Source organism: Squalius cephalus, assembly GCF_949319135.1.
Source record: "Squalius cephalus genome assembly, chromosome: 1".
In the NCBI taxonomy this organism is placed as follows: domain Eukaryota; kingdom Metazoa; phylum Chordata; class Actinopteri; order Cypriniformes; family Leuciscidae; genus Squalius; species Squalius cephalus.
Genome location: NC_137122.1, coordinates 22,894,152 through 22,907,497, shown reverse-complemented (window position 1 = coordinate 22,907,497; position 13,346 = coordinate 22,894,152). Strand labels below are relative to the sequence as shown.

Sequence of the window (13,346 nt, the reverse complement as noted above, 5' to 3'; positions counted from 1 at the left end):
GTCACAAGTTGCCAATAAGCAACAGCAACATGCTAAAAATAATTCCAAATGCCAACATGCTAAAAATAATTCCAAACACCAACATTCTAAAAATAATTCCAAACACCAACATTCTAAATATAATTCCAAATACCAACATGCTAAAAATAATTTCAGACTCCAGCATGCTATAAATAATTCCAAACACCAACATGCAATAAATAATTCCAAATACCAAAATTCTAAAAATGATTCCAAACACCAACATTCTAAAATAATTCCTAAGTCCAACATTCTAAATATGATTCCAAATACCAACACTCTAAAAAATTATTTAAAATACCAACATGCAAAAAATAATTCCAAACACCAGCATGCTATAAATAATTTCAAATACCAACATTCTAAAAAAATATTTAAAATACCAACATTCTAAAAATAATTCCAAACACCAACATGCTAAAAATAATTTCAAATACAAACATTCTAAAAATAATTCCAAATACCAACATTCTAAAAATGATTCCAAACACCAACATTCTAAAAATTATTCCAAACACCCAAGCAACTGCATAGAAATTGGTGGAGAGTTTTGTATTCATTAACACCACTTTAATTTTTTTCAGGAAATATATGCAAGTGCAGTTGTTGGTTAACTAATTGCTCCTTCTCCATATGACCTGGCTTTACCTTAGTAGCATTTGCACTTGTCTCCAATTAATTATAATTATGATTAATTATATTATGAATATATTTATTTAAACATAACAAATGTAATTAATGTAGCACAATTTTGAACTCAAGTTCATGAAGTGTCAGTGCTGAAGTCATGCTCAGAGGCTTGACCTTTGACCCCAGGTCTGCGGCACCCCGGAGTACATCGCCCCGGAGGTGATCCTGCGGCAGGGCTACGGGAAGCCGGTGGACTGGTGGGCCATGGGCATCATCCTCTACGAGTTCCTGGTGGGCTGCGTGCCCTTCTTCGGCGACACACCCGAGGAGCTGTTCGGTCAGGTGATCTCAGGTAAAGACGTCACAACATCAGATATTTTACACACTGAAACTTTCTCATTTTACAGGAAAAAAAGCAACGGATGTATACAATGCACACAATGTAAAATATCTATAATGAAAATATAGAACTAGAAGCAAACAATAGAAATAGTCCCATTTAACATTGAACCTTTAACAGGAAATTCCAAAAACACAAAAAGTAAACAAATAGTCACATTTTAAATACATATTTTTTGTTTTAAGGATGTTTCAATATTTTTACTAGAAAATAAGACAAAATACTGATTACAAAAAATATAGTGTTATTTAACCTAAAGTGTGTGTGTGTGTGTGTAGATGATATTGTGTGGCCCGACGAGGATGACGCTCTCCCCGCTGACGCGCAGCACCTGATCTCATCTCTACTGCAGACCAGCCCGCTGCTCAGACTGGGCACAGGTGACCTAACACACCTGCAGTCATGTGACCCTCAGTCACTGAACACATGCTCATGCACTGCTGACATTGATTAACACTCTTCATTTGGGCTCTAAATGTGGCTGTATGAACCGTGTTTGAAGCATTTTTAGCATAAATTATGACAATTAAGTAAGAATATTTCTTTGCCGGAGAAAAGTTTAAAATTCAAACCCCAGTCCATTTGTGCACAATAAAACAGATGAAAAGGTCCCATAGACTTACACTAAAGGAGGGGCTCGAGGTCTGAATACCATGGCAACAACATAACAACCCCCAGAATAGCCCAGCAACACCCTAGCAACCACCCAGAACTCCTTAGAAACAATCTAGCTACCACGTAGTAGCACATTTAAAACAAATCAGAACTGCCTACACATAGTATACACTAAAACACCCTAGCAACCATTTTGAACACTTAAGAAACCATCTAGCAACCACACAGTAGCAAGTGTAACGCCACCCAGTACCACCTAACTACATAGCATGCATTAAAAAACACCCCAGCAACTAGGGCTGGGCGATATATCGCATGACATTGTTATGTGCATCTCGTCAGTAAAGCCGGTTCCTTGATTAGTAGTAAATCACCATCACCTGCTTTGAGATGGAGCGGCATTTACTACAAAGAGCCGTAGTTCACTGACAAGCTGAGCCATATCGCATTAATTATCGCGAACGTATCGCCTGCGATAATTAATGCGATATGGCTCAGCTTGTCAGTGAACTACGGCGCTGTGTTGTGACGAGATGCGCCTAACAATGTCATGCGATATATCGCCCAGCCCTACCAGCAACCATTCAGAATACCTTAGAAACCACCTAGCAAAAACATAGTAGCAAGTTTAAAACCACTCAGAACCACCTAACAACCCCATAATAATCACTTAAAGCTCCCTGGTAACCACCTAGCAACATCTTAGCAACCACTCAGAAAACCTTAGAAACCACCTTGCAGCCCATAGCAAGTTTTAAACCACTCAGAACCTCCTAACAACCCCATGCAATTCACTTAAAGCTCCCTGGTAACCACCTAGCAACACCTTAGCAACCACCTACCCACCCATAGCCAGTTTAAAACCAATCAGAGCCGCCTAACAACAGTATGCCTAGCAAACACATAGCAGCAAGTTTAAAACCACTCAGAATCACCTTACAACCTCGTAATATTCACTAAAACACCCTGGTATCCACCTTGCAACACCCCTTGCATCCACATAGTAGCAAGTTTAAAATCCCTAATCTAATAATCCCATAGTATGCACCAAAACTCCCTAGTATCCACCTAGCAACCACTCAGAACAACTTAGAAACCACCTAGCATCCACATAGTAGCAAGTTTAAAGTCCCTCATCTAACAACCCCATAGTATGCACTAAAACACCCTAGTATCCACCTAGCAATGCCCTAGCAACCACTCAGAACAACTTAGAAACCACCTAGCAAAACCACTCAGAATCACCTAATAACCCAATAGTATGCACTAAAAACACCATAGTAACCCCCTAACATTGGCCTAGCAAGCACTCAGACCATTCTAGCAACAACACAATGTCTAAAGAAAATATTAATATCTATTTTCGATGATTGCTATAATTTGATTATTTGTGTAGCTTTGATTGTCTTCTGTCATGTTACTGTGTCCACCTCTCTTGGTTGATTGCTTTGGTCGAGTCAGACGTTCTGCTCACGCTGAATGGAGGGGTGCGTTTGTGCGCAGGTGGAGCGTTCGAGGTGAAGCAGCATTCGTTCTTCTGTGATCTGGACTGGAGCGGCCTGCTCCGACAGAAAGCCGAGTTCATCCCGCATCTGGAGTCGGAGGAGGACACCAGCTACTTCGACAGTGAGTGACGGACGGCTGGATTGTGTGTGTTTATGCTGGTGTCTGTTATATGTCAAGTGAAATCGAAGAACGAACTGCTGAGGCGTCATTTCGAAAACACAATCAGCCAAAACAAAGTTCGTTTGGAGTTAATTTCGGGAGTTTGAAACAGCTTGCCAATGTGAACTTTCCGGAAAAGTTCGCTGTGGCTAATAAACGCCTCCAAACTCCCAAACTCCTCAGTGGTGATGATGTAATAGGTGGGTGTGGCTCTGAGGCTCCGCCTTCTTTGATGTGGACATTTTCTCCAGTTCATTTCTCCTGTTGAGTTCAGACAACTGCGAGTTAAAACATGAACACACTGGAGAGTTTCTTTATAGAAGAAAATTAAGTTGTAATTCTAATGGAAAGCGACACTGACGTGGTTTTGCATGTTTAATACCGTAAAGCCTCTTGCTTTAAAGCAATCTATTGTATAAAGAGCTACATGTAAATACACACAATTTGACTGGAGTGCTGAATTGTAGATCTGGTGCACACATCTCTGATCAGATCAGATGCTTTCTTAACTGCTGTTGTCTCACCGCTATCATTTTTATTTATGTTTATTTTGTTATTGAGAGGAAAGCTCAAAGCACATATTTACGTTGCTGTCAACAGGGTGAACAGGGTTGAGATGTGCACTAACAATATACCCCTCACATACTGTATTTATAACTTACTCCTAAACAAAGAATGAAAAAGAACTTTGAGTATATCGGGGCCTTTAGTGTGCATTCAGGAGTAACTCATCTGTCCGTTTCAGCGCGATCCGAGCGATATCATCACGTTCACTCGTACGATGAGGACGACACCAATGACGACGAGCCAGTGGAGATTCACCACTTCTCCTCCTGCTCTCCACGCTTCAGCAAGGTTTGACCTCTCTCATCATATACTGAGGATTATGGGTAATGTAGTCTGTTCCAGGACTCATGTAATCTGTCTGAATCACAGGTGTACAGCAGCATGGAGCAACTGTCCCAGCTGGAGCACAAACCTGTGGTGACCCGCCGAGAGCCCAAAGCTCACAGGGAAGATCGCGGGAAGAGAGAGAGTCTGGGCAGCCTGACCCTCCGAGAAAAGACCTGGAGAACCGGATCCCCTGAGATGTAAGAGCAACAACAGAACAGCATCCCAGAATATCCCAGCAGCCTCTCAGAACACCTTAGAAACCACATAGTAGCACATTTAAAACCACGAAACAACCACCTAGCAAGTTTTAAACCACTCAGAATCATCTAATAACCCCATAGTATGCACTAAAAAACACCCTAGTAACCACCTAGCAACACATTAGCAACCACTCAGAACACCTTAGAAACCACCGAGCATCCACATAGTAGCAAGTTTAAAATCACTCATGTAACAACCCCATGCACTAAAACACCCTACTATCCACCTAGCAACGCCCTAGCAACCACTCAGAACAAATCAGAAACCACCAAGCAACCACCTAGCAAGTTTAAAACCACTCAGAATCACATAATTACCCCATAGTATGAGGTTATTAGGCCATGGTTCTAAAACCGCTGATGGTCCTCCTTTCTCTGTATAGGAAGCGTTTGTCGTGTTCAGAGTCGTCCTTCACTGAATCAGACTCCAGTCCTCCCGGAGCTCGCCGCCGCTTCTCAGCGCTGATGGACACGCACCGCTTCGCTTCTCCACTAGAGGGAGACGGTGAGGTGCACACGCGCCAGCCAGCGATCAAAGTCAGGGGTACGTCACTAGAGGGCGCCAGTGTGCCCGTCAGCTCCGGACTGCTGGAGTCAGTGGGACATCCGGGAGGTGATTTGGTTTTCTAATATAGAGAATAATTTCATACATTTATACTGTTGTGTTCCTAGGTGTCAGTCGCTCTAAAATTCATATTAATCTTCCTGTTTCTCAGATAAACTTCTGCGGCCTGCCGATGCCGCCGTGCCTCTGCACATCCCGGACTCGTTTGGGCCTCGAGTCGGAAGTGACCTCGTGTTACGAAGAGCTCGACATCATCAGATTTCCACTGACAGTGGGAAAAGCACCGCGACTCGCTCCGGCACCAAAGTCATAAAGTCGGCCTCTACCACGGCCCTGTCTGTCATCATACCTGCAGGTGAGATATCATTCCAGACTCAGTTTTATTATGATCATAAACATAAACATCCAATAATATTTAAGTATTATTATTTTGATGTACATGGCATCATGTTTTTTAATGTGTGATTAAAAAAAATTAATAATTTTAATTAATAATGGTTAATAATTAATAAAAACAAAACAAAATTTAAACTACATAATTTCCATGTAATGACTGTTTTTTTGAATGATTTTTTTCTGCCTATGTTTTATGAATAAGTCCCTATAAGTGTATTTTAAGTTTTAAAAGGTCAACAACCTTCAAAATTGAGATAATAATATATATATATATATTTTTTTTTTTTGTGCAAAACTACACCTTTAAATGCAAACTATAGTTCAAACATGCTATAAATGTCAACAACCAATAAAATATGTTGATAAATATAATAAAGTACTATTTATTACTATTAAAGATTTTTTATATACAAGACATGATATTACAGACAGCTGTGTTCATGCTTTTATAAAATCATGGGGTTTGTGTTTGTGTAAAAACATTCTTATGTGCATTTTTCCATGTAAGTTACTACAGAAAAAACTACAGAAATTTGCATGAAACTTTTTTTGTCTACAAACTACAAATCTACATAATCACCACACCAATTTTTTTGTACATCTGTCTTGTCAGGTTTTGCATTATTTTCAATATATGTGGCGTTTACAATATGAGCTTTTGTTATATTAAGATGTTTGGTTTTATTTTTCCTCCTGTAGTTGAGCAGCATGGCACGTCTCCACTCGCCAGCCCCATGTCTCCTCGCTCCATCTCGTCCAATCCCTCGTCTCGTGACTCGTCTCCGAGTCGCGACTACTCCCCTACGGTCAACGTCCTGCGCTCGCCGATCACCATCCATCGCTCTGGGAAGAAGTACGGCTTCACGCTGCGTGCCATCAGAGTCTACATGGGCGACAGTCACGTGTACAGTGTGCATCACATGGTCTGGGTACGAGCGCATTCTGAGACGTCCGACTGAATTTATTGCTGAAGAATGTGTTGCATGTAATGATTGACATTGCTTTCTTCCAATCACAGCATGTAGAGTGTGGCGGGCCGGCCCAGGAGGCGGGGCTTTGTGCCGGTGACCTCATTACCCATGTGAACGGGGAGTCTGTGCACGGATTGGTCCACACAGAGGTGGTGGAGCTCATTCTGAAGGTACGGGCATCACAAACAGGGGTGCGTTTCCCAAAAGCATTGTTAGCCAGCTATGGTCGCAAGTTCTGTCGTTATCAGCTTAGTTCAACGAGTCTGTGCTTCCCGAAAACAGTTCTAACGAATATTCACAAACAGCATTGCACAGTTGTGTGTTTGGAACGACAGCTCTCAACCTGTGATTAGAAGCATAGTTTCTTGTTTGCATGACACGTGGACTCTAAATCCTTATCTTAAGTCAAATAACAAAGCTGACATTCAGTCCAAACTATATCTTTTATTTAGAACACATACAAATGTCATTTACATCTTTTAGTTTGTCAAGAGATTTAAAGCATTGTTTTTGAAGAGTGCGCATGTGTGAACGTGCTCTAGAACATAAGAACAAGCCTATGATTGAATCTGGAAATAAAGTAAAATAACTGAGAAAAATGAGAAATAGTCCTCAAATTTGCGACAATAAGACAAAATGTCCAATTTGACCAATTTGAGACAATATGGTTTTCGGGAAACAGTCGTGACTGGCTAGTTGATTTCTTCAACGATGCATCGTACTATGGTAGTTAAGCAGCGAGTTACGTCTTTGTTTGGGAAACGCACCCCAGACATCTTGTTCCATAATAATTACTTTCTAGAGATAATACTCAATAACTTTAACATGGTGCTTTTGTAATTTCAGAGTGGCAGCAAAGTAACAGTGACGACTACTCCGTTCGAAAACACATCCATAAAGATCGGGCCCGCCAGGAAGCTGAGCTACAAAGCCAAGATGGCCAGACGCAACAAGAAGTCGGTTCCAAAAGATGGACAAGAGAGGTTAGAAAGAGAGAATGCCTTTGCATACAATACACACCTCATTTACATAATCGCTTTACTCAGTTTGTCTCTCTCTCTCTCTCTCTCTCTCTCTCTCTCTCTCTCTCTCTCTCTCTCTGTCTGCAGTAAGAAGCGCAGCTCTCTCTTTCGTAAGATCACGAAACAGTCAAACCTGCTTCACACCAGTCGTAGTCTGTCCTCTCTGAATCGCTCGCTGTCGTCCGGAGACAGTCTGCCGGGATCTCCGACACACAACCTGTCTGCTCGCTCGCCCACTCAGACCTACCGCTCTCCTCCAGACTCCACCCACCTCGGTCAGAGCTCCTCCCACTGCTGTATGAAGTGGAATCTAATTGGCTGAATCTGTGTTGTCATTTATACTTGTTTTATTCAGTCAAATGAGTGTTTCTAGACCAGGGTTTTCCAACCAAGGGGACAATTATTATAAAATCAATAAAAATATGAAATTAAATAAACATGTATAATTAAAAAATATATGTATAATTACAACAATCAAAAAAAGATCTCTTTATTCTGATTTTGTACAAAATTGTTATTAGTAGTAGTGGCAGTAGTATGTAAATTTATTATAAGCATTATGTATTAAATATTATTTATTTGCATTGTACTACTTTTACTAGTTTATCTTGACTGATTGAGATGCTGATTATGCTAGTATGCAAATGAAGATTCAATACATTGCACACGTGTTTAAACATTTTGCATGCATGCTTGCATTACAGTAATAACAGCAGTACACAAGGGGGCGCTACAGTTACACTTTAATGTTTGTAACTGGATGTATTTTATTCAGACACCTTGCTTTAAACACATTGACTGTGAAAGACTGTTGACTAGTGCTGATAATGCAAAGGATACATGAAAATCCTCCATTATGTGCCTCATAGCAGAGTCCAATGTCTCTGAAAATCAAGCTTGAAAGCATCTGTGTTGATATACATGCAATATATGATGCATGACACAAAAGAGTATGATTGGGGTCTAAGTTTTTGAGTAGTCAAACAATTGTATTATAATGTCTGAATTCCTTTCTAGGGAACAAAAGCAGAATTTTACCATGTAATATTGAGTTTTGATTAAACCTTATGTATTTGAGTGTCATTTGACCTATTGAAGATGATATTTCTGTGGCGTGCGTTGCTTCTTTCGTTTTCCGGCAGACGTGCTTTGAAATTAACTTAATTAGCCTTTGATATTTAACTTCAGTCAGTGTTTGGGTGTTTTGCCTGATCATTGTGTGCCCTTTACATGTTCCTTTGAGGTTCTGACCTGGTTTTGTCCTTGTCGTTTCAGGCACGTCGTCTCAGAGTAGCTCTCCCGCATCCAGCACACCAAACTCGCCTGCCACGTCTCAGCACATGCGGCCAAGCTCTCTCTACGGTCTCTCACCCAAACTCCACCGCCAGTACCGTTCTGCTCGCTGCAAATCCGCTGGGAACATTCCTCTGTCCCCGTTGGCTCACACGCCATCCCCAACTTCGTCCTCCCCACCTCCCATCGCTGGACACACCGTCGGCAGCTCCAACACCACACAAGCCTTCCCCGCCAAGCTCCATGCCTCTCCTCCAATCACGCGCCCCCGTCCCAAGAGTGCAGAACCCCCCCGTTCCCCTCTCCTCCAGCGGGTGCAGTCCGCCGAGAAGCTGGGTCCGCCCCCTACGCCATCTTTCCCATCCTCCTCATCTTCCGTGTCCTCGGATAGGAAGGGAGGGCTTTGTGTGTCAATGAGGAAACACGGATTGGATGTTGTGCATGCCGAATACCGTCGGGAGTCGTTCCACTGCGAACACGCTCTCCAGAGCCTGATGGAGATCGAGGGAGAGAATACGCCCGGGGCTCCGCCCTCTCCACCCGAACAGACGCCAACGCACACGCCCGCCCAGCACACGTTGAGTCCGGCGAGGCATCTCGGAAGGCAGGACTCAATGATGGCTCGGGAGTCTGAGGGTAAAGCGAGGAAGCCCGACTCAAGTGAAGCAGTTTTAAGAACCGTGTCAAAAACCGAACCATTGGATCCTAAATCAACCCAATTGGCCGAAACACCTCAGAAGGAGAAAGTTGCCTCCAAGTCTGAGTCTCCTCAAGTCTCAGTCGTCTCAATAGTCAAGGAGGGAGCTAGGGATGTGGGAAAGAGCGAATCTCTAAGCGTCACATCTGCAATGGGATGTGGCTCCAAGACGCCAATTGTCCAAAGCTTTGGATCACAGGAACTCAAACCCCATAGCCTTCAAACCGAGGGTCCTAAAGGGCTGGAGAATGGCAAAACCGAGGGTCCTAAAGGGCTGGAGAATGGCAAAACCGAGGGTCCTAAAGGGCTGGAGAATGGCAAAACCGAGGGTCCTAAAGGGCTGGAGAATGGCAAAACCGAGGGTCCTAAAGGGCTGGAGAATGGCAAAACTGAGGGTCCTAAAGGGCTGGAGAATGGCAAAGCCACTGAAAAGATCCCGGCGAAGGAGAAAACCCCACAGATAGTTGCTCCAGAGGCAAGCAAGTCAGGTAAAGGACCTCTAAGCATTGAGGGGACTGTACCTAGTATTGTTGTTGCACCTAAAGTCAAAGAAGCAATTCCTGTTCAGTCTAAAACCATCGAAGAACGGGTTCAAACCCCATCGGGGGCAACCAGAGCCCCTCAAGAGGAAAGATGCCGGCTGGAAGCGGTCGAGGAGTCCCAAGCCTCTCCATCTCCAACCGTCAAGTCGCCTTGCACAAGCAAATCCCGTGCCGTATCTCCTGCTGACAGGTCCAGCTTTGTGACGCAGCTCACCAGTGTGGCTAAAACTGTGCTTGGGCCGATGAAGTTGGGCTCTCAGGATGGCGGGAAGGCCAAGGACAGCTCCAAAAACAACGAGGACAAACGAGCCGCCACCTTGGGAAAGTCCGAGGCCTCGTCTGGGAGTCGCCGTGGGCTGACTGGAACTTGGCCCGGTCCTGGATCGTCAAAGCCTGAAAAGGCATCAAAGAGCTCTTCCAAACATTCATAATATACTAATGGGAATATTCTGTTGGGAACTTTAAAAATGGGATGTGTTCCCAGTATTTGTCCAAATGCAGACTGTTCAAAAGACTTTCAAACCAAGACATAAAAAAAAAAAAAAAAACGCAAACAAGTAAAGGTGCTTCTAAATGACCCTTGTCAAATATGTTTGTGCATATGGTGTACGAGTGTATGCACCATCATATGTGGATGTAGAACAAACCAGTATGTCTCTCTAGATGCATGTTACATTGTATATTGTGAATAGAAGAGTCAAAAAATAAGATTTGAAAAATGAAATTGACCTAATGCTAGTGAACACTGCACATCCAATCATTCCTGCCAGGTCTGTAGAGGGCATGTACTTTCAGTCATCACCATATCATCCAATCAGTTTGTCAGATTTAGAAACGAGAGGTAGTTAAAGTGTTTGTTTACCAAGTGACCGACACTATAGAGCTAAACACTCTCATTCTAGTACCTCGGCTATACTGTTAAACTGCAGACAGTAGCGCTATACTAATGCGAGAGGCAACAGAAACGGGAAATGATTGTTGCACAAGGACAGAACCGTGTGAAAAAGTGCTTGTTTCTGCTGTCTTAATTATATTTGCACTGGAAATGCCCAGCAAAAGTCAACATGAAATCTAAATTGACCGTATTTACTGTAGTACTGCATGTTCCTGGTGTTATTGTGCACGATTCGTCAGTGCACGGCTTTCCCTTTCAGCTAACACCACCTTGGTCATCCACAATGTTTAACCAACAGACTTTAGTCAGGGTAGTGCCATATTTCATTTCTGACAGGAATTAAAACTAGGTTGTGAGAAATTAATTTAATGGATTGCAATGTCGTTTAATCTGTGTAAAATCAATCCCTGACTAAGGTCTACTGTATAGTCAAATAGCTACTTTGTGGGAAATGCAGCCTTTCTAAGTCAATGCAGCAATTTAAAGCCAGTTTGCGTTATGGCAATAATAGCACATATCTGTAGAAGTTTATTTGAAGATGTCGTTTCATGTTGACTTTTATGTGGCTGAATTTAAATGTCTTGGAAAGAAACAAAGAGAGTCTATATACAGTAGTTAAATTTGCCATGCTTGAGACTGAAGCAAAAACCTCAAGGATGGCATTGTTATGAAATGATATTGAGATTATTAGACAAACTCTTTGAAGAAAATAGCTCACTATAAGATGTCATCCTGTTAGATTATATCAATAGGCCAGTAAATGCACTGTGGATTATACACTTGAATTCTTTCAAAGCCTGAATTATCCTTTAGTATATGCAGAAGAGTTTGTGAAGTATGAGGTGGTCCATGTGTAGATGTATTTAATTTTAATCCATTCAGGGCTTTTAATTCACTTTTGCTACATATTCGTGATCTTTTATAGGAGTTTATTACGTAGTAGGATGACATGTAAACGTCTAGTGGTTTGCGAGAGATGAAATGATACTTTGGCAGTGGCTTTATGTGACATGTGGAATTGATCTAATCTGTTTACACTTTAAATCTCTCACGTTTGTGTGAACGTACTTTGGAGACTGTGTGTGTGTGTGTGTGTGTGTGTGTTTGTAGTGAATCTAGCAATGTATTTGGTGCCACGTTAGTGCAATGATGATCCAAATCAGCTGATCCTTGATTGACTGTTTTTTGCCAATATAGGACTTTACACTTTACCCAAATGTTAACCTTTAGAGGGAGAAACGAATGATGGATTGAATTTGATATTAACATGGTCTTTTAAACATTGTACTATGATAATACCGTATTTCCCTGAATATACATGGATAAGGTAATAATTCAGTACCATGGTGTACAATATATCAGGTACCATCTTTGTACCATAGTAACACCACAGTACTTTTTGTGAAGGTAGCATCAATTTGAATATGTTTTTAATATTTGGGTAGGGTGTATATGCCTTTATGGCATGTTTTCAGATTGATTTGTGCTGTAAAGTGTGTGTGTAGGATAGACGGTGTCAGTGTTTAGATTCTGTAGAGACAGTTACTCGTGCAAGAGTACAAGCAATGTTACAGAATGCACTTTATTGATTTTTCTCTTTGTATTTATTTATACGTTTATGATTTTATTTGAATGATTTTTGCCCTGTTTGATTATTAAAATGGGAGGTTGTATGTTGCCCTTCGAAACTACGCTGCTTTGCATAAATCTTCCCAACTGTTATACCTGTGAATTTTTTTGTACATTCACTTATTATATCATTGATTATTTACAGGGTTTTTTATGATTTCTCACCTCAGGCAATGTTATAAACTAATGCAATTTAAAAAATAATAATAATAAAGTGCAGTAATAATAAAGAAGCCAATCACATTATTTGGTTTCGGGTTGTTTTTGTCTTCTTGCATGGGTTTGTAGATAAATGTATAAATGATAAATTAGTTAATATTAGTCAGTTATAGTAGTAAGGTGATAAAATATGATACTATAACTATAAAATATTATACAAATTATAGTTTAATAAAAGTAAAAACTTATACATGTAGTGCTGATTACATACAATCTAGATTACGTAATCAGATTTTCACGTTTTCAAATGCTCATAATCAAATTACAGTTACTTTTTATGGATTACATGTATACATATTGTTCACACAGTGAAAGTAAATAATTAATAATTTATTGATTTTCCATCATTCTTCTTCATACACAATCCCTTTCAAATCTAAGTGATTAACAAGTTAGGTCAAAAGTAATCAGAAAGCAGTCAGAACAAATGACCTAAAATGAGTAATCTAGATTATGTTACTAACTACAATTTTCGTCATGTATATTTGTAATCAGTAACGGACTACAATTTGCAAAGTAATCTGCCCAGCACTGCTATAATGTACAGTGTTACACTATAATGTAGATGAGTTTGAACTATTGATCATTTAGCAGTAGTTTGAATGTGATTTAAAGGAGAACTCCGGTCAATT

General features: G+C 41.0%; 1 protein-coding gene across 6 annotated transcripts in view; it reads left to right on the top strand.

Moving 5' to 3' along the window:
• The window catches only part of mast1b (microtubule associated serine/threonine kinase 1b), a 36,972-nt gene extending 24,238 nt beyond the window's left edge, over window positions 1–12,734 (top strand). For all 6 annotated transcript variants that reach the window (XM_079882443.1, XM_079882440.1, XM_079882442.1 and 3 more), the window contains 12 exons: window positions 838–1,003; window positions 1,330–1,431; window positions 3,170–3,292; window positions 4,077–4,186; window positions 4,268–4,422; window positions 4,869–5,098; window positions 5,202–5,405; window positions 6,146–6,375; window positions 6,465–6,587; window positions 7,264–7,400; window positions 7,527–7,714; window positions 8,715–12,734. In XM_079882443.1, coding sequence (XP_079738569.1) covers window positions 838–1,003; window positions 1,330–1,431; window positions 3,170–3,292; window positions 4,077–4,186; window positions 4,268–4,422; window positions 4,869–5,098; window positions 5,202–5,405; window positions 6,146–6,375; window positions 6,465–6,587; window positions 7,264–7,400; window positions 7,527–7,714; window positions 8,715–10,402 — 3,456 coding nt within the window. In that variant the 3' untranslated portion in view covers window positions 10,403–12,734. The remainder of the gene's footprint in view (window positions 1–837; window positions 1,004–1,329; window positions 1,432–3,169; window positions 3,293–4,076; window positions 4,187–4,267; window positions 4,423–4,868; window positions 5,099–5,201; window positions 5,406–6,145; window positions 6,376–6,464; window positions 6,588–7,263; window positions 7,401–7,526; window positions 7,715–8,714) is intronic.
• The last annotated feature ends 612 nt before the right edge of the window (window positions 12,735–13,346 follow it).